General features: G+C 41.1%; 1 protein-coding gene and 1 long non-coding RNA gene across 3 annotated transcripts in view; both read left to right on the top strand.

Annotated features, from left to right (window-relative positions):
- cep192 (centrosomal protein 192) overlaps positions 1-2,682 on the top strand; it is a 32,351-nt gene extending 29,669 nt beyond the window's left edge. For both annotated transcript variants that reach the window (XM_008291908.1, XM_008291898.1), the window contains one exon: positions 1,123-2,682. In XM_008291908.1, the coding sequence (XP_008290130.1) occupies positions 1,123-1,242 (120 nt within the window). In that variant the 3' untranslated portion in view covers positions 1,243-2,682. The remainder of the gene's footprint in view (positions 1-1,122) is intronic.
- A 1,906-nt stretch (positions 2,683-4,588) lies between these two features.
- LOC103364687 (uncharacterized) overlaps positions 4,589-21,991 on the top strand; it is a 126,903-nt gene continuing 109,500 nt past the window's right edge. Inside the window, exon 1 of the long non-coding RNA XR_520559.1 lies at positions 4,589-4,706. This is a non-coding gene — a long non-coding RNA (uncharacterized LOC103364687). The remainder of the gene's footprint in view (positions 4,707-21,991) is intronic.

Below are 21,991 nucleotides of genomic sequence, written 5' to 3'. Positions count from 1 at the left end.
GCACATGTACTTTGTATTTTTGAAAAAGAAAAAAACAATGTACATGAAGGGGGGTATTTCAAAAAAACAAACAAAAAAAAAAACGTTTTTTTTTTCTCTTTATGAGAAGAGGTCATGCTGCTAAGAAAATTGAAATTCACTGATTTCCTCCACAAAAAAAAATAAAGCAGTGTCACACATACTATTGTATGGCATGGCAGCTGTATGTCATGTGTTGCCACAACCTGAACCTGGCCCAGCTCTGCAGTCGGTGTAGTGTGAGTCCTGCAGTGTGTGGATATGTGATGGCTGTGTGGTGTTCCCAGCATGTTGTGGCATTCGCAGGGTACCTGTAGGTCCCTTTCAGTCTCACAAAGCAGTGATTTCAGGGTCCCTTTTTATGTATTCAAAAGTGCTCAATATATTTTACGTCTTAAATATTTTTTCAGTCCAACTGTAGGTAGCATTTACTTTGAAAATCCTTCTGTATTCAAAATTTGAGGGGAAAAAAACAACTGGAATACAGCCAGTGCCATTTTACAATTCCTCTTACTTAATGTAAAATTTATGCATAGACCTTAAATTAATTGTACTTTCAATTGGCTAATCCCTCCATCAATTTTTACCGCTTGTCTATGTCAAGGTGGTGAATGAATAATTAATGGTATTTTTAGGAGCTATTATTATTAGGGCGGCAGCTTGTAATTATTTCCGTTATTGATTATTCTGTCCAACATTAGACAACAGTTTTTAAAAAAATGCCCATCACAGTTTCCAAGATCCCCAGTCATGAGACGCCCCATTTAGTCTGGACTAACTGTCCAGAATCCAGAAATGTTCAGTTCACAGCCATGTAAGACAAAGAAAAGCAACAAATTCTTAGATTTGACAAATGCACCCACGATACCCCTTTACTACATTTTTGTCAGTGAACATTTTGGGTGTACATGGATTAGAGCTGAAGAGAGTTGAGATAGTATTTTTGCCACAGTCTGTCTCGACTTGTACAGTCCAGTCCTGAGTGTCATTTATAAAGAAGCAGCATGTGTATTTTGGCCTGTGCACGTCTCATGTATTCATGTTCTAACCTTTCAAGCCTATTTAATTGTCTATTAACCGCCATTCTTCTTTCCTACCCATTAGATCACAGCACTATCTGAAGCTACCCGTCCAGTTCAAGCCCAGCACTGCAGGCAGACACGCTGGCTTGCTGCTCATCCAGTCAGAAACAAGTGGAAATCTTGTTATTCAGCTGACCGGTGAGGCAGTGCCTTGAATTCACCATCTACCATCCTACGCCACCTCCTCATGCTGCCTGGTTTTGGGTGAATGCTCGTCTCTCCACTATTCATCATGGGACAGATGAGAGACGCTAAGAAGAAAAGACAAACTGCTAGGGATCAAAAAAAAGCAAACCCTGGATATAAATCCTTCCTAGTTGTCATATTTGGAGATGTAGACTGAGACTCTGCAGCCAACACAGCCCCATATGCCTCTGGAGAAGGCGCAGGTGTCCTCAGCAGGCCCATGAAAAATGATTGTGCCTGTTTGTACTTTAAGCCAAATGGTTTGAGTCTGACTGGCTCTCAATTAGTCTGCACTGCTCTGGCATTTCAGAGAGCTAATGATTTTTGTCACTTGACTCTGGATCTGGTATTTGCTTTATCCCTGAGTCATGTCACAAGGCAGCATTGTTGTTGCCATGGCCCCTGTCAGACAGTAGCAGTACCAATTGAGATTCATTGGGGATTACTTGGAGTTGGTCATACAGGAATGCCTTTGTCTCTTGTTTGGTAACATGGCTGCTGGGATTTTGATTTTGGAAAAGCAACACTGTGGCCTTTTTGCCACGTTACGTAGTTGAAATCTGACAAAGAAGCCCTTTGTCTCAAAGCCTGATGCAGTAATTTCTGTCGTCAACTCCTGATTGTAAAATGACCACAAGAGGTTTAAGGATTCTGTTTTTCTGGAGTCGCTTAATTTTAAAATTACTATTCTAGGTCTGTCTACGTTTCAAAAGATTTTCCTAACCGTCTGTACTGGTGCAGTTTCTATGGAGATGGCTCCTCATCATGCAGAGCCCACCTGCACAGTGGCCTTTGTCAGCACCATGTGTTGACTTCCCAGCAACCTCCAAGATTCGTTCCAAACGGTCCAGATGTACTTAATTTAGTCATGATCAGGGCAGCTCACAGCAACATTAGGATGGTTAATGATTGTTATTACATGCTAAAAGAGTTTCCTCTGGTGGGGTTTTTGTTCGGCAGCTTGCCAGGCCTGCTTAGTATGGTTACCATGGCAAAACGGTGTTAATCACTGTTCCAGTCACAGAAAATTAGCTCCCCATTTCCTCTTTTGGCTCTGGGGCAAATGGCCAAAATTGCTTGGGGGTATTGGATCCACTTTCATAATCAGTTTTGGAACTGGAATGGCACAGGAAAATGTATGTAAACTTCATCAAGGATGTGTTGTTAACCTGTTAGATGCCACACATTGTGACAGCACATTGGGAAAAACACTAGTGTTTAGCATTATTTTTCTGATTGTGTAGCAGTTTTTAATATGAAGGCAGTATGCAGTCATTGGTAGCTCTCGACAACCATCCTGACACATGTTGACTTACAATTTGCACATGCTTGAAATAGTATATTATGTAATATATTGTTGTATGTATACATTTTAAATAAAGTTTTGTGATAAGTAGTTTTGCTTTCAAGTTTTTACCCACATTACTATAGAGGATTTTTTACTGGAAAAAATGTGATTTATAGAAGAAATATGGTTGATGGGTAGACTTCTGCTTCTGTGTGCCTCTGAGGCTCAGAGTAAAAATAGTTAATGTGACAGATCCAGTGTGATAACATCACATCAGCCTGTTTATTTCTGATTCTGATTTTTTTAAAAAATAGAGAGAGACAGAGATAGGTGTATAGCTGTATCCATCTAGCTATAAATGTTGCTTGGTTTTTTTCTGTAATTTATGTTTTTAACCACTTCAGCCAGGATGGTCCAATGAGAACAAATGAGTGTTTCAAAAATAGTTTCCCTTTTTGGTGTATTAAACGGAACTCCAGCCAAGTTAAGTTAATTGATAGGAAAACAATATATATATATGTTGTCAGAAACTTGAGCTCTCTAGTAGTTGGATTGTTAATTTGTTTGGACAAGTGACATAACGACCTTCACATTGGGCAAGATTAGCTGCCACTTAATGTGCTTTTGATTATTTATTTAAAGAAAAATTATTTTAAAAAAATATTTTTTTTTTAATGATACTGCATTAACAAGCACACATCCTGATATAAAACACGACTTAAGGTATTAACTGCACAACTAAGCATGCCATGTGAGGATGTGACATGCATTTTATATAAATTACCCACAAAACTGCTAATAAAGCAGCAGTGAAGATGAACTTTGGGTTAAAATGCTGGAGAAAACAGTTCTAGTTGGTGTTTCTATGCTAACCCAAGACAAGCCTATTTAAAACTTTAGAAATCAGAATTTTCTCAGAATAAGCTAGACTCCCCAAAATAAAGTCTGGCTTCACTGACTTCATAAAAGCAATAGCTACAATAAAGCAAGTTGTTAAACATTAAAACATACAAAACTGCAAATGAAAAGCTGAGGACAAACACAAAGTGTGCTGCATTCAGTTGCTGGCAGTTTTCAAGATGAAGTGAGAGCGACCGTCCTGCCTCTCATGAATTCCACCCACTGTCACCACATGAAAACAGTGGGCTGCCACAGCAGAACACATCTTTGTGTTTAGTTTGTTCAGTAAAGACTGTAATATTACCTTTAAAACCTGTACTGTTTCTGACTCTATTTTACATTCAGATCTTTTAAATTCTGCAACCAAGACCCTGCAGATCTGACAGGTGAACTTACTATGATCCAGGATTAGGACGAAGTGGAATTACAGTTAGTTTTTTTTTTTTTTTTTTTTTGAAAAGCTTAAATGTGTAGACAGGCTTATTTATTGATGTTTTCAGTCCTGTGGGTATATTTTGTTTGTCTAATTTTTAGCTGCTGCCTGAAACTCTTGGTATATTTTTAGTCTTGTATTTTTGGTACACCTGTGAAGCCCCCCTGGTTTATTTGGCCTTTTGTAGATTTATTAGATTGTAAGTATAGTGACAAGAGAGACAGGAAAGTGGGCGAGAAGAATGGGGGAAGGACCTGCAGCAAAGTGTCATGAGCCGGACTCAAACTCACTACCACTGCATCGGGGACTTTAGTCCCTGTACATGGGACGCCAGCTCAACCACGTGAGCTATGGCGGCGCCCCGTACCCCTGGTTTATTGAACGATAATACTGAAAGGAAGCCTCACTTACTTGCAATACTATCTGCTGTGCTTAAGTGTGTTTGAACAGGTGTGAAGAGCCAAGATGTTTCTCAGAAGCCCTGCACTAGGACACTGAGGTGGAGATGCAGGTCTGCCGCTGCAGGTCTGCTGCTGCTGACCTGTGTGACCTCTGGAGCACCAGGCTGCTCACTCTGGAGCTGTGGCTGCGCTGCATCCTGCGCCCTGCAGGTGTCGCCAAAGCCTCGCCGACAGGCCGGCTGTCAGCATGTACCGTACAGTAGGACAGCTGGGCTTTATTTTGCTTCCCAGCCTGGAAACAACTGTAGTGCAGTTGGACTTGACGTCTAGCAACACAACATCACAGACTTTAAACAAGCTGACACGGCGGCTTAGCACGTTAGCGACTGCATTTACAGGTAGGAAGCCCGCGACATTTTCTTAGTTATTTCTGTCCACTGGTGTGTTTTTTTTTTAAATGCATAATGTTGTGGTCGTAGGCGGCTGGAGGAATGTTCTGCTCTTGCTAGCTGCTGGGGCTAAACGCTGCTCAGGCTGTCCGGTGTGGGGGTCTGACTTTGGGCCAGACGGTGGAAGTTGCTGTTTAGAGTTGGAGCCGCTTTCCAAGCTGCGCCAGACAACAGAGCTAAGCTAACCAGGCTAAGTTAGCAGCAGCAGCAGCAGGCTAGCCCTGGCTCCCGTCCATCCGCCGGGGCCACAGCAGCACCAGTCCGCTATGTCTCCGTCCCTGCGGGGGGACGCTTCCTCTCCCACTGACCGTGACCTCCGCGTTTGCCGTGATATTTATCAGCCTGAGTTGACACACAAATGAGCTGTGTTTATTCAGTTTGCCCGCTGTGTCGTTAGCTGTCTTGTCCTGTGTGATTTGATGAAGAGGCTAGCTGTGAAGCTAGATCACAAAGCTGATACCCAGAGTTGACAGTCAGATTTTAGGCCAGAGGGCTGCCCAACTTTTTAATGCAGATGAGCCGGTGTGACTGAGCTGAGGGCAGGTCTACCGCTGCAGGGTGGGGTGAGCACCACGGTGGGGCTCAGACACACCACAAACAGCCACACACACACCCTCTTACCTTTCCCAATGAAAAAGTCATACCTATTTTGGGAACCCCATGGCCCTAAACACCTACCAGGCTGCACATGTCCCCTCCCACCCAGCCTGTCTCCCACACCAAGAAGATGATGAGGGTTCATCCAGCAGTGCACATCAGTCACAAGTTCTACATTGTTCTAAAAGTTAACTCACAATCAGACAGGCTTCATTCCCAAGAAGGTTTTCACATTCAAGGAGTTTGACTTGGTGTGTAGTGCATATCAGTAAAGAGCAGCATATAGATTCAATAGTGCTGCCAGTCGTAGGTTTTAAGTGTAACAACATAAAGACGAAGCAGGGTTATATTGCCACATATTCTGGGGTTGCCCGAAACTCACATCTTTTTGGCGAGAAGTTCATAAATGTTTGGAAACTGTATTTCACATAATTATTCCATTCAGTGTTTTCACACTGTATTTGGGAGCTGCAGTTCTGCACGCTCAGTCTGCAGCGGACAAATACTTAATGAGAATATTAGTTGTGGGAGGGAAGAAGGCCTTGACTAAGAAGTGGTTACAACCAGATGCTCTAACATTAGATGACTGGCATAAAATTAGACATGACATTTACATTATGGAAAGATTGGCGTTTTCTATAAAGATACAATCAGAGAAATTTGTGAGATGGTGGGCAAAATGGGTCGTGTATATGGGTCCATGGAGACCTGACTTATTTTAATCACCCTTCTGTAAAATATTGATTCTACAGATGACCAAATAGATTGTGTTGTGAGTGTGTCTTTATGAGTGGATGAGTGAGAGTGACAGCCTCTTTGTTCATGTGTTTGTTGGATCAGGAATGTAATTAAAAATGAAAGGGAGAGCAGTAGCTCAAGTAGTTTCAAGTTAATATCATTGAAACATGTTGTAGACTACTGGGCGATATTATACATGATATATATGTACATATATATTTGTGTAATATTTGAATGATTTGAACTTGGTATGAATGTTGGACTATGTATAACCTCCCTGATAAAAATAAAATGAAATTTAAAAAAAAGAAAAAAAAAGCAGTGTTATAAGCCAATTAGCAGCAAGTGTAATCATGGATTTGTAAATCACAGAAAGTAATGGAAATATTTCCATTATGGAGGAATGTGCAAATTAGTCACCTGAGAATATACAAGGTTACATAGTATGGAATTTAAACAAGAAGGTGAAATGTGCAAGAGGATAATAGTAATGCTAATCCTATTTAAAGCTGTGCCTTAATGTAACGCATGGAGTTAATGTCTATCATGGGGGAGAGGGGCAGAGTCACCGGGGGTCTCTGGTCTTGTTGAAGAGGCCCACTGCTGGAGTAAAAAAGATGTTTCTGTGTCGTGAGGTTCAGACAGGAGGGGCTCGGACAGTTTATGTCCAGGGTGTCAACTGCAATCTTCCCAGCACGGTTTAAGGTCCTGGAGGGTCAGGAGATTACAGCCGGTCACCTTTTCAGCTGATGATGATGCGCTGCAGTCTGTTCTTGTCCTTGGTAGTGGCAGCAGCTACCACAGGGTGATGGAGGAGGTGATGATGGACTCAATGATGGCGGTGTAGAAGTGAACCATCATTGTATTTGGCAGGTTGAACTTCTTCAGCTGATGTTCAGGTCCAGCTTGAGGTTCTGGGTGGTGATGGTGCCCAGGAAGCAGCAGTACATTGTTCACTGGGTTGATGACAGACTTGTGACTGGAGGTGAGCTGTTGGTATAAAGGGAAAAGATCGGGGGTGAAAGGATGCAGCCTTGTGGTGATCTGGTGCTCATGGTTCAGGAGTCCACGATGTGGTTTTTCAGCTTCTGCTGCCTGCTGTTTGACAAGACGTGAGTAATCCACCTGCACGTGGACTCAGGCACCTGCAGCTGGGGGAGCTGGTCCTGCTGCAGAGTGGGGATGATCGTATTAAAAGCAGAGCTGAAATCCACAAAAAGGATCTGGGCGTAGGTTGCTGCAGGGTCCAGATGCTGGAGGATGGAGTTAAGAACTAGTTAAGAACTTTCATTCTGGTTTAAAGAACTGCATACTATGAATAGTCTGATGCTAAACACCGAGGAAAATTAAGAACTCAGCATTTGCTACATCTTGCAAACCCATGGCTTGAAGTTTCAAACTGATGCATTCTTATAAAGCATCGATCCATACGTGAGACAGTGCAGCAGCACAGCACTGGTCTTCCTGACAGTATTCCAGCAAACCGATCGGGTTTACATTAATTTGATTACTGAGCCCTGTTCTATGGTGAGCTGCATGAAGGGCAGGGTTTTTTTCCAGTGTGAGTCTGGTAGAGAGAAATTCAAGTACATGTTTAGTGTGAGCTTTGTTCCTTGCCTGGCTGGCTGTACACATAAGCCCCCTCCAAACCTATCATGCCTCTGCTTGTCCTGAAGGTTTAGGACCTCTCGAAGAGGAAGAGTCCTCCAAGCTTTGAAGTATTGTTATTTCATGCTGTTTATCATTGTTTTCACCTGTCTGTGACCCCACCCTCCAACACACACACACACACACACACACACACACACACACACACACACACAGGCACACACGCACAGACACACACACACTTACACTCACACTCACTCAAATTCCATTGTTCTTGTCTTTCTGTCTCATTCACACACTCTTTCGCCCATGTACATACTTCACACTGTTCTGACACACACCCAGCCCAGTGCGCTGTGGAGTTTGGATGCTGTGTCAGAGTCCTTGGCTGTGGCAGCAGAGTGCAGTAGCGTAGGAAGCTGGAGTGGGTGCTATTGTATCTTTATCCTCTGCTGCAGCACTGATGAGGTGAGCTGTTGAAGTAAAGCTTGTTAAGTCGGGTTCAATAAAAGGACGCCTGTGGATAATGATGAAAGTATGGAGACTGGTAAATATTGCCAGCATGTCAGGGTGTCATGGTATTTAAGATTTCCATGAATTAAGGTATTAATACAGTGATAGGAAAATCCTGTCCTGAAAAAATACACCAATCAGCCGCAACATCAGAACTAGCTGCATAATGTACAGGCTCTTCTGGAGCCACCAAAACAGCTCAGAGGCATCAGCGCATGAACATGGGCCTCTGAGGGTGTCGTGAGCTGTCTGACACCAGGATGTTGGCTGTGGATCCTTTGGGTCCTGCAGGGTGGGACTTCTATGTGTGAGGTTTGTCCTGGCACATCCTGTGGGGGAGTTAGGAGGCCAGGTTCCCACCTTGGACTCTTTGTTGTGTTCCTTCATCTGTTCCTGAGCATTTTTGTGCTGTGGCACCGTGTTTGCAAAAGGGGATGTGATCGGTCTGCCACAGTATTCAGTTAGGTGGTATATGTCAACATAACATCTGCATGAATGCAAAAGTTTCTGAGAAGAACTTTGCATTGTAACAAGATCATGAGTGGCATTGACTTCACTGGTCAGTGGTTTTAATGTTATGTCTGAGTGGTGTATACCTTATAATAACTACGATATAATACAAATATCTAAAATGTGTTTTCAAGTACGCTCATCCTCAAATGTATTCATACCCTTCCATGAAAGAAAAGACAAAATTCACAATAGTCACTCAAATAACTAGAAACTAAAAAAGTGATAATAAATAAAAAAAATGCTGAATTATAATTTGGTAAAATAAGACATTGCTTTTGAATTGTGGTTGAAAATAATTTATTAACAAAAACAAACAACCAAAAAAAAAACTGTCCCGGCTAAGTTAGAGCACTTTGCTGATGAGCAGCGGGCCAAATGAAAATACCTGTCAACAGATCAGAAGTCGGATTGAGAGTTACAGAAGACACTTGATTAAAATGGTCGCCTCAAAGGGGTGTTCAACAAAATGTTAGTTTACAAGTCCCATCATGCTTGTTTGCTTGGGTTTTTTTTTTTTTAAAATTAGTTCTGTTTTACCACAATTCAAAGCAATGTTATGATTTTTATTACATTTTTATTTATTATTACTTTTATCAATTTCAACCTTTTTCAATGACAGCTGTTTTTTTCCTTCTCTAATGGGAGGGTATGAATACATTTGAGGACGACCGTATGGCTGACAGGACCTCTGCTTAGGTTAGAAGTGGGCGGAGACATGCTGAGAATTACGTCTGGTGCCTGCACTCCCAGTGTCATGATGATCAATGTTATTTACTTCACCTGCCAGTAGCTTTAATGTTGTGGTCGATCAGTGTATTTGGCCTCCTGGCATACGATGAGATTTCTTGAAGTTTTCTTGTTTACGTAATAATATCATGCATACTTTTTCACAGATCCACTGAAGATAGAAATGTATATGTAGGCCTTTAAACAATAACACTGATGTACATTTATTGACCTTTTCCATACTTAATTTCTGGTTGTGTTTGGACAAGCAGTACAGTCGTCTCCATGGCTGACTTTACTGTTGTACAGCATGTAGAGACATTTAATGCTCTCTCAGCTTTATAATCTGTTACAATAAGCTGAGATCTATAATTCATTACAGTGGAACAGAAAATGATTTCTAATTAATTCACTGTGCTGAAGTCAAATGCATTCATATACTGTAAATGTGACCCTCCAGACTCCTTTCAGGAGGACATTTCTTTGACTGAATGAATGAAGTGATTTGGCTTGGCCTAATGTTAACAAGCTGTTGACAGTTTTTTATCAGCTGCTGATATTTGTGGTAATTGCATCGTGCTCTGCTGGCTGACATTCAGCCATGTTTCCTTCAGAGTCTATAAACTGTTTTAAAATAAATTAAAAGTTTCAGTTTTCTTAATAATATTGAGTCTTCATAACTAACAAAGCAGCAATCAGAGTTGAATGTTTCAACATCCTGATTGTTAGATAGGAAATATACATTTTGTACATCATAAACCTGTCATGCATATTAACTTTTATGAAATTTCTGCAATTTTTTCCTCATTTAATTTACTTACAGACATATTCTTAAATATAAAACCATACAGATCCTATAAAAAACAACATCAGCATAGGTGTGGTGACAGTTGAGTCTGGTGGTCTGCTCCAGCCATCAGCAGCCTGTACAGGAATATACATTCTGTGGATTTTTCTATTTGGCATCCAGAGGGGTTGATGTGTATGAAGTGTAGATATTCTAATATTCCAGTATTGTCAGCAACACTGGGATGCTTTATTTCAAGTTAGTCTTAACACCATACAGTTTAAACAGCATCTTGCAAATTACACAAAACAACGTGAATATTACATGTGAGATACATGTAAAATGATTCTCCAGTAAACGGTGTAATCCTTGTAATATGCTGCTGTAACTCTTGTTCTCCAGAATTTCTATAGGGCAGATTTCATGGGCAATTAAGGCACTGCAGTCTCTTGTTTAATTCAACCTTTATTTAAACCAAAAATCAAACAGAGGGCGAGCTTTGCCTTTTTTAAGGTCAACTCTATGCGCAGGCTAAACTGCGAAGGTAGAGTCCATTAATATATAAGTGAATAAAAAACCATCAAGCCATGAAATAATAACGAAGTGGCAAAGTTGAGGGGAAAGTCAGCGGGCAGACAGTGTGTATTATTAGCTACAGTTATGTCTTCCCGTCTACCAGGTTGAGATGTGCGAAGTAGACACACACTGTACGACTGCCTCAGAGCCAGACTTCTGTGTCCATCTGTCTGTTTGTATTTCTGTCTGTCTCTTTGTTCTTACTAGACTGTGAGTGTGTGTGTGTGTGTGTGTGTATAACTGTAACTGACCGTCAATCCATGTGTGTGCACTGCGAGCGTGTGCGTTTCGCCCTTTGCCAATTAGCGGCTTCTCACCTCCCGAGGCGAGAGGCTGAGTGTGTGTTAGACAGAGGAGGGAGACTTGACGGGGCTTGTCTGCCGCTGACGGCTCAGCCTTAACCTGAACTCTCACAGCCCTCCTCTCTGTCTCTCTCTCTCACACACACACACACACACACACACACACACACACACACATGCAGGACGTGAGTCCCAGCCAGTTGTTGATAATACAGCCTTGTCTGTCTCCGAGTCCATGTGACACGCCAAAATGTGACAGTATTGTGTTGGTGGAGCGAAGGCGCGAGACGGGCAAAAACGAGTGCCAGCCTGCACCAGAGTGTGTGTGTGTGTGTGTGTGTGTGTGTGTCTCTTTGTCTGGATTGTGCTCATTGGAGTATGTGTGTCTTTGTATGTACAAATACACTGCCTGCTATTGTGTGTCTGCAGAAAGTGGTGTGTATATGACTTTATAGAGTGAAAATAATGTAAGAAGCATGGTATGTGGAAGCAAAACAGACTAAAGGACTGCAGTGGCAGCCCAACACGTCACACACTAAATCTGAGTTTCTTTAACTTTCTTCTCTTTGCAGCTGTTTTCTTTACATAATCATCTTAAATAGATTTTTCATGCTGCTGTATAATTAATCAATAAAAGTTCATTATATTTATGCTACAAGCTCAGTCTAATCTTCTCTACACCAACTTGAAAAGGTTTTTGAAAAACAGCTTGATGCCACAATTTCTTTAAAGTAATTTGGCAACCCTTAAAAACAAATCTATGTTTGAGATGCAGCATATCCTTTGAAAAATAGTACAAGCAAGAATTTCACATTCTCGCCAAAGAAAGGAAAGCGTTTTTAATATCTCTATTCCAATTTCAGTGTTTTCAAGATTTCGTCTTGGCCAGAACCAATCTTCTCGCTGAGTTCTGACTGAATACATCCCAAAATGTTGTGCTTGTCAAATGAAAGATCAAAGTGCTGCGTGAAACCCTCTGAGAAAAGCCGCGGTTTTATTTTTAACCCCAGTTGGCATACCATGATAAGTTGATCAAAGAAGTTATTTGCCAAAACATGGTATATTCTTCCGCGCTAACCCTGCAGAAATCACAGCACTGAGGTGCGTATCCTGCGTGAAAGTTAATCTCAGTCATTCACTTAACACAGAGGAGCCCGTCAGAGATACAGGATTTCTGTTCAGGTTTTCAAGGCTACTGCCTGTTTGACACCATGATCCTGTTTATCTCTATTGGAGATTTCATAGGTTGCATAAGAAGTTTGCTACATTTAAACACACATATATATATGCATATATGTATGTATGTATGTATATATATATATATATATCACACATACAGAAATACTGCATGATGGGACCGTCATCAGTAGGCCAATAAGTGTACCAGTCAGTGCTGGATGCTGGTAGTAGTGCTGATATGGTGCAAGTGTTTTTGTTTTTGAAGCTGAAACTAGATCTGCAACTATGTACTTTAATTGACAGGAGATCAATCTTCACATATTTTTCATAATCAAATCATCCTTCTTGTCAGTTTTTCAGCACAAATGTCAAATATTTCCTTTCTGTTTCTGGCTTCTCAGACATCAGACTTTGATGCTCTTCTTTCACATATTATAGTAAACGGAATATTCATAAATGTTTGTCAAAGCAAGACATTTGAAGAGTTCATCTTATTTTATGGTAATTATAACTGTGGATTTTCCATTTTTTTCATTGTTGTAATGAACTAAGTTAAAGTTTTTAAAGGTTAAATGCTCCTAAGGGGCTGCAAGGTGGCGCAGTTGGTTAGCACTGTTGCCTCGCAGCAAGAAGGTTGAGTAATGAGTGATAGCCAGCCCAGCCCGACTGTGGAATATTTGTGTGGGATTACAATTTCAAGCAGGAGACAAACTTCACGCTGCTCCATACTGTGTATGTATGTATGCTAGAAGTCATGGGACCTCTGACGCTGGGACGTCAACAGTGGGTCCTTCAGGTCTTGTGAGTTGTGGGGTGTGGCCGCTGTGTCGTTGGCGTGGCTCAGTGCATCCCATGGATAATTGATCAGAATGGGATCAGAGAAGTTTGGAGGCTGGGTCAACGCCTTGGGCTCTTTGTTGTGTTCCTCAAGTTTGTCCTTAAGAAGTTTTCAAGGTGTTGCAAGACACATTGTAGACATTGGAGTGGTAGGGATGTGCTTGGTCTGCTCTGTGCTTTGGTAGGTGGTGCATGTCAAAGTGACAGCACAACATAGTATGGAGAGAGTATCCACAGGTATTTTGTAAATGAAGAGGTTAATAAACAAGTAAATTTTTTTTCTACTATAAGATTTGTTGGTGTCAAATCCAACATTTCTCATGACCTGAATATTTCTCAAATTGCTGCTAAGACCTTGTACTCGTCTGCAGGCGCTCAGCAACTACTAGTTTCTCTGTCACATGTGATATCTCTCTTACTGCAGGTGGTATTTTGATGAAATCTGATGGGATTAGTTCATCTTAGCTGTATGTTTTATCTCTTTCTGTAATAAATTAACGAGCCTACGTGGGGAGCTGCTTTATTTATTCTAACATGCATTATCTCAGATACATATAATTAGATTTTGACAAAAGAATTGCAAATGATGCATGTAATCGCATTCTGGCACTTTTCAGATTACACAGATTCAGGCAGGTTCTACAGTTACAAGTCGAGGAGATGGTACATTTGCTTTTTATTAGTTACTGAGGAGGACTGCATCATCCATGGTGGAAGGCACGTTAGCTGTTGCTTTACCATCATTATGATGGGTATCATGAGTAAACACACGTCCTTCTCCACAAGGAATCATTCCCCTCTCCTCATTTATCTTGCCTTTTGCTTCTTTGGGAGCCCACTTGCCAGAGATCTCAGCCCCTCAAGCTTTAGGGAAGAGAAACTCCCCAGCATTTGGCTAATGGCTGTGCAGTACCCACAGTGATTAGCAGTAGTCCAGAAAGTGCAGTATTAAGCCATTGATTAAGTAGTTAAGAAGTCCTAGAAACAACCCAAAAGTGCTGGAGACAGCAATTTGATATTGTTTTACTCTTTAAGCCTGTTTCACAGAAGACATTTAAACAGTTTTGTCAAACAGTGCATTCACTTACTGCTAGAGTGCTTTTAATACAGTTCGTCCTTGTTTGCATAGCTTCATTTAACCACAAAGTCTAAGTAGGAATTTAATAATTCAGTAAAGTCCCTGCATGGGAGAAAGGACTGGAGAATGAGACACACACACACACACACACACACACACGCGCGCGCGCACGCACGCACACACGCATGCACGCACACACATACACACACTGATTTCACATTGATGCTGTTACCCTGAAAACCTCCACTTCTGAGGTTTTTCCATTTTACTCAAATTAAAGATTTACATGCTCTTTTATGCAAAGCATTTCACAGTACTGCAGACTATGAATCTCATTGAAAACATAAAAAAGATAGTTTCAACAATAACCGCTCAGTCAGTGGGAAAAATAAACCAGCATTGTCCTCAATTCATGAATAGTTTGAGATGTATTCATCTGACACCTGGAAATGTTTCCCAGTAGCTTCATGATGAGATACAGCAGGGTGTGTATTTTGCTTTGTGTGTCTGTGTGTGTGTGTCTGTGTGTGTGTGTGAGTGTGTGAGTGAGGTGGACGTACCCTTCCTGAGGAATGCTGTGCTGAGTGCTGCTCTGCTCTCGTGTGGTAATTCAATAGACCAGCTACATGAGCCACATACTGCACACACTCCTGATTATGTCTGCATGTGTGTGTACATACCGCACACTTATCCATTCATCTGTGTGTGCTTATCTGAGAGTGTGCACAACTGGGTATTATACAGCTGCAGATTGTGTTCATCTCTTCATCCGTACTGCCACTTGTAAGTCTGCAGTGTGTGTGTGTGTGTGTACTTAAAATAGCCCAGGTTTTAGTGTTCTTGTTCTCGTGGTGCTAGTCTGAGACGTCTACAGCCTGCCTTTGTTTGAGCGCCGTGTTGTCGAGCAGACCTTTTGCTAAAGGCTGAGATGTTAGCAGGCTGTGGTCTCTGCATTATTGATGCAGTCTGTGACGGGGCGGCACAGGCCATAGGCTACAACTTAAAAAATCACAAGGTGGAGTGAACTCCAGCTGAACTCGCAGGGAGTTTAGCAGGAGACCGCAGAGACAGGGGGCCTTTCTGGCTTCAGTCTAAAACTGAGGTCTCTTAAATTGGGAGCTGAGAGACGACCTGATTCCGGTGACATGACGAGTTTACCAGTGCATTTTAATGAGCCCGGGTCCCAGGGCGAGACTCAGATGATTAAATTTGGCTCATGGGCCGGAAAAGTTTAAGACAGTCTGCCTTAGATAGGGGCTGAGCTGCACTGTGGATACAGGGACTACATGGAACAACTACTGAATGCCGTAAAAGGAAATTAAACAGCCTACCTTGTTTCACTTCCCAGCGACGCTAAGTAAGAACATTTGAGTGTTAAGTTACTGTGATTACTGCAATTATTTTGAAGCGCAGTCGCCTCGACAAGAAACATATTTATAAAATTATGGCCAAACCTGAAGCAGCAGATGTGGATAGTTTGACTTTTTTTTTTTAGTATGAGCCAAGATCGTAAAACGTAAAATCCTTCAGTTTCCTTAGGATTCTCATTGTGCATTTATTTCAATCACTGCACATTCATTTTTAGTTTTCTTGAGATGTTTGAAAGAGGGCTGTTTTAGTCTTATTTGCCTTCTTGCTGAAAGTTAGATGTGACCACTCTAACCAGAGTCTCCTGGATCACTTAGTTTGTCTTAAAAACTGGAAAAGGGGATCTAGGGAAGCACCTAGCCCAACTCTGTCCAAAGAAAATTCCGGTACTGACACCACTACCACTCACTAATACGCACAGTATCTTGTTTGTTTCATCTGTACCAAACATTAAGTTTGAGACAGACAATTTGTGGTTTTGCATGGATCATGTGCCAAAATAGCCCTGGTTAACTGTTAGTTACTGCATTATTCATTAAACCAGACAGACATACAGATGGGACTGATTACTCTATAGTTTATTGTCAGGGCCAGCTATAACAACAAATCATTTACAGGCTGAAATGCAGCGTTCATGGTGAATAAACTGAATTTAAAGCAGGGATAGGCATTATGTTTTGACATTATTGACCAAAGATTCCAAACTAACATTTCAGCATATTGCAATTCAAGTGGTCTTAGAGGAAACTTTGCACCTCCTCCTGGTTCTGTTTTAAAGCTTTAGAAAATCCAGCCCGTGGCAAGACATTTTAGCCAATCACAGGGCTTTATACCGATCAGCTCCAGGGTGAAGCCACAGATGAATGTAGACTTTTAGCTTGGTTATTGTGCTTGTGTGGTGTGAGGGGCTTACAGCAGAGAGGGGAGAGGAAAGAGCTGCAGTAGGAGGGCTGTGTTCAAATTGTGACTATTTTTTTTGTTTCCACATTTCCTCCAAATGCAGCTTTAATGTGTAACATCAGTGTCCCTTTAAAGCTGCAAATTCAGACTGATCATGTTGTCTCTATATGATAAAGTGGTACCGTGTAGGTCAATAAAACTCTGGTACTCACTTTAGCCCACATTTTCACTTCTTTTGTTATGATCTACATTTAAAGCCATTTTTTGCATCCATTCTACCTGAACTGGTCATATTTATTATTATATGTATACATTTATACATATTTATATTAACTGGTTCTATTTTCATTCTATAGAGTGATGATTGGGAGCTTTGATCATATTACAAGCTACTGAAAAGAGACTAAGCTGTACAGTATTATTATACTCAGGTAAAGTATTCACATTCATATTCTTTCATTTACTTGGTGATAGAGAGCAATGGTCAGGGTGACGAGAAAGTGTGCACACGATATGTCTTTGTAACATTAGATACATATATAAGGCAGGCTATAAAAGCATTTTTCAGATGTATTTTTGCTTTTATTTGGTGGCAACAAAAATCCCTGTCTGGTCTTGACCTGGGGACGTGGTGACTGCATGGTCAGTGTCTAAAACCGCCCACCTGTGCTCTCTCTGTCACAAACTAGAGAAGCAAGTGAACAACATTTCTGGTGTGGTGTCATATAACTACATTATGTATATGTTTTTTGCATGTCCACCTTGGTATCTCACTGATACCTGGTATTTTAACCACTTGCTGTGAACTTGACTGTGACAGCATGAGGAGGAGAGGCTAAGCAGGAGTCCTTTCGGTCTTTCTTAAGGCAGCATATTGACCTGATTGACAGAACAAGCAGACACAAACACAAAACACCATCTTCCAGTGTAACTTTAGATACTTGGTAGCTGCTTCCAGCTAATCAACTGTGGCTAGTCACACACATCCCTATTGTTAGCAGCTTTTTGTAGCCCTGGGAGTCGATCCACCGACGGTTAACGCAACTACAGGTGCAGTAGATATTTTCTACTTGCACTTGTTTGTCCAGGGCATGCACACAAACTGACAAAAATGTATACGTTAGTTCACACTGTAGGAGGGCTCTAGCACTTGGATTGTTTGCTTAAAACTGTTGTTTTCTACAGCCGAGTATGGTTGCACATCTGCAATGATAAACATCCTTAAAGCCTTTGTTATTGCTTTGGTACACAAGTCGTAGTCATGATTGATTGTCAGGCATTACACTATCTTATATTGTATTTCTTCTAATCCAATCCTGTCTCCAACTGTGCTGCAGGTTCACTGTACAACTCTGGATGAAAAATAGCTCAGCTGGCATGACTTTTTAGTTCACTTTGTGCAGCTGACTTTCCTTTGTACCCTTATATCATTTATGTATTCAGCCATTTGAAATTTATGTATGCAAGTTATGAATTGTATTTAATGGAGGCTCCGAGTCCCCAAATATGTCTTGGAAATGTACCACTTGCTTGTTACACATGTTTTTCAGATCAGAATTTGGACATCATACAAATGTGAGCTGTGGTGAGACAGGTTCATGTAATTTATTCTATTTATGTATATTTATTTAATTCTAGTTGGCATCATGAAGTTCTTATGCCAATAAACTTGCAGACCCTCTCAAACTGGTACTGCTGATGCCACAGAAATGCTAATTTAGCAGATGACGTCATCATGCCCTCAGGACAGGAGCAAGAGTTTTAATCAGGAACAAAAATCTGCCAGTTGGCATTCTGTAGTGAATCGCACATCCCTGTCTTAATGAAGGATGCAATATTACAACAATCCCCTTCATTTACCGAGCAAGACTGGACTTTTTTGAGTGCTATGCAGTTACATGTAGGAACAGAGAAAAAGGGAGAGTTTATTTGATTGCTGTTTTGCTTGTCCTAAACACTGTGGTAACGTGTCATAAGAATTTGATTTGTTTTGGGTTAGGTACCAATGGACATGTCCTTGAGTCTGCTGCTGCTGCAGGGCCGCTGCCTTTTTCACTGCAAATCATTTGAATTTGTCTTCTGTCACTCACTATCCAGTAAATGATGGCTGTCTCTGGTTGTCTTGTCATTGGTGTCTCGCTGGAAGGAACCGAAAAATAAATTTGGTTGGCTGATATACCTCATGAGCCACTCTGCAGCACATAATTACTCACTTCTCGTGCCTACTTCTACTATAAGCCATCATATTTGACAGAACAAGTTGTGAAAGTGTGGAAATTTGCAAGTCTACTCTAAATAGTGAAATATAAAATTGGTTTAGCACAACTGCCATGGTACAGTATGTTCACCTGTGTGTGTATCCGTGTTATCAGAATATGAATCAGAATTACTTTCCGCTGGGAAATTTCTTTGTAACAGCTGCCCAAATAAGTGGAAGTTGTAAAATTACACAAGAACTTCAACACAATACAAGAAAGCACTGGGGTGCATAGTCTGGAATTTTGCCAGAACAGACTGGATGACGTCAGACGGATGCTGAGTTAGTGGAGAGGGGCGTGTAAACAACAACCGAGGTCGCATGTAAAGTGTCTGTTTTTTTACAATGTTTTCTGAACATAGACTCAGAACTAACATTTCAAAATGTGGGCTGGTCAGATGTTTTTTTACAGTAAAGTGGATGGTCATATTTTTCGAAACAAAAGCGTCAAACTCTCCACCTTTCTTCTTTCACCTGATTTGCGCGTTGTAAGACAAATAAATGTCGCTATCAGTTATCATCATGCTCATGATATTGCCAGTCGATGCCCTCTTGCACACATTAGTAAGCAACATATTATGTAAGTGACCTCTTGCGGTCGTGTGAGTAAGTACATGTAAATCTAAATCTAAACTCCACATCAGATGCCAAAATTAACACTAGTGTGTATGTGTACCTGAGTCTTAAACATCTAAACCAACTTCCTGATCCACCTCTGATGCCAACTTCTTTTCCGCCATTCAGGATCAAGCAGCCCTGAACCTTTGGTGACTTCTCCTTAGCCGTTCTTGTAGACCACACTCCCCAAACATCTTAAAACCCTTTCCAAAACAGCTTGTAATGTTTCTGTGTCTTTCTCTACAGCCCTTCGCTGTGCTTTCTTTTAAGTTTTTTCTTGTTACAGACATGGTGACCCAACTCACATAAGTAGAAACAAATGAACTGATCGACGGATACTTACATGTTGAATATACTGATGATTGAAGGATGAAGCGTGATACTACAAATATGAACTGTGTCACTAAAGAGCAGATAATCAGTGGTACAAACATGTCTTTTGAACATATGGAACTGATTGTTCCACTTGTGACTGAGCTGAGCTAATGAGACAGCGTGCTTACTAACTGACTTTTAGCGAACTTCTTAGCTCACAGAACTTCACTGTCCCTTTTCAATCGCTTTGTATTGAGCAAATTGTTGTATAATGGTGACGGAAACAGAAGGGGAAAGTGAAATAGAGAGAATCTCTGGGTTAGTGGTTAACTCGCTAATTACAGAAATTGATTGTCACTGATGCAGGGAGTTACTGTCATTACTGTTTGCCACTGTTTTGGTGGGCCACTACACCTCTGTCATTTTATCTAGACCTTTATTATTCTCTTTACACATAATTCCCATCATGTCTCCATCCACTGCCAGGCTGAGCAGAGGTCTAAGCAGTCATAACTGAAAATACCCGTGCAGGCCTTCCAAACCTTTAAAACTTTGTTACAGAAAGTATTGCTTTTGTTTATTTATTTTTTTGTACAGTAACACACAGTGTGTGCTAGTATGCTTGGCTGAGGTGTCATAATTGGCTTATTGGTTAACAAGCTCCATAAAATGCAATGATGCAACAGACTGATATGATAATTGATTATGACGTCCATGAAGCATTTGACTTTGGTGTCAGTCAAGCTACTGCTCCGCTGATGAGACGCACCGTGATGGCAAATGATGGTGGTTGTGATAAGGACATTTTAAACGGGCTCAAATCAAACACGCTTTCTATGTAGTTTTCCTTCCTGTGAGGTTTGACTGGTTTCATGGCACCCGACCTGGAGAACTGGGGACAGTAGTTTATCTCAATAAACCAACTCCACAGTGATGGATGGAAACGCACTGTAGTTCCAGTTGTCTTTTATAGATTTTTTTGGAAATTGGACTGAACTTTTCACTAGTTTTGGATGGAAACCTATCACCTGAAAATATGTCACCACAAAGTGCTATGCTGGCAATGAAGATGGTGAGTAAACTGCTGTCATAGGTTTCAGGAATGTGGCCCAAACTTAAAATAAGATCTGGTTTTTAGAATAAATTAACTTTTAATAAAGGTTATACCCATTATGACCGTTTATTTAACTAAAACCCAGTGTGTGTCTTATGTAATACAGTCACATGATAGATAAATAATCTAGTAACACTGACTAAAACATGTGCAGTGTCTGTATTTTAGAGGTGTTATCTAAACAGCGGTGCCATTTTCCTAACCCAAGGTTGAACTCGGGTTGCAGTACAATGCCATCAGCTTAAACGTTCAATTGCATTCTAAATTTGCCAGTGCATAATTGACTAAATTGAATTTATGTGTCATCACTTAAATTACTATATTAGATAGATAGATAGATAGATAGATAGATAGATAGATAGATAGATAGATAGATAGATAGACATACTTAATGAATCCCCAAGGGCAAATCTGGTAGACTAAATAAGACTAAAAACAACTCAATTTTTCACAGACCTTTCAAAAGGTAAAAATATCCTACCTGTTACTAGGCAGCTGAACTAAATTAAGTGTATGTGTGCGTGTTTTTGTCTGCTAATGCTGTGTAATGAGTCAGTCGGTGTGGGTTTGTGTAGGCTGATGTAGGCTCGGGTAGGACCGTTTTAATGCGAGATAGGGCTGGTTGCTGTGGGCCGGTAGAGGCTGCTGGAGGTTAGTTCAGGTTACTGGTTGTGTGTGTGTGTGTGTGTATGTGTGTGTTGAAGTGGAGGAGGAATAGCCTCAGAGCCACTGCCAAGACCTTCAAGGAAGTTTCCCTGGCTCTGAATCCACAGCTTTAATTGCTGGGAGTCTTTGTGAATACCAAGGGACAGCACTAACTCTCTCCCTTTCTTCTCGTCTCTCACTCTGTCTCTCTCTCCCTGTACTTTTCATGTTCCTTTTCCTTTCTTGCCCTATCAAAGAGTCTGGGTGTGTTTACATCCTTAACTTGGTGGTGGCAGGTGGGTGGTGCGGTCAGCAACACATTGAAGTCATTATGACAGTGAATTGGAGGAGATTCACATTTCCAAGCAGTCTATTGTGTTGTTGGCTGAATTGTTCTTTCGCCTCATCAGCCAGCAATGCACTCATTTAAGTCTTTAAAGTGGTCTGCCTCAGTGTGTAGACGTGAGACAAGGTTGTGTGATTTAGTACACTGAAGTTGCACACACCACCTGTTTGTGCTCGCTGAGGTTTAAATTTCAGAGTAACTGCTGCATATTAGATGT

The sequence above is a fragment of the Stegastes partitus genome, unplaced genomic scaffold (genome assembly GCF_000690725.1).
Source record: "Stegastes partitus isolate 25-593 unplaced genomic scaffold, Stegastes_partitus-1.0.2 Scaffold18, whole genome shotgun sequence".
NCBI lineage: Eukaryota > Metazoa > Chordata > Actinopteri > Pomacentridae > Stegastes > Stegastes partitus.
The sequence above is the reverse complement of the archived record's forward strand: the minus strand, read 5'-3'. Positions and strand labels throughout refer to the sequence as shown.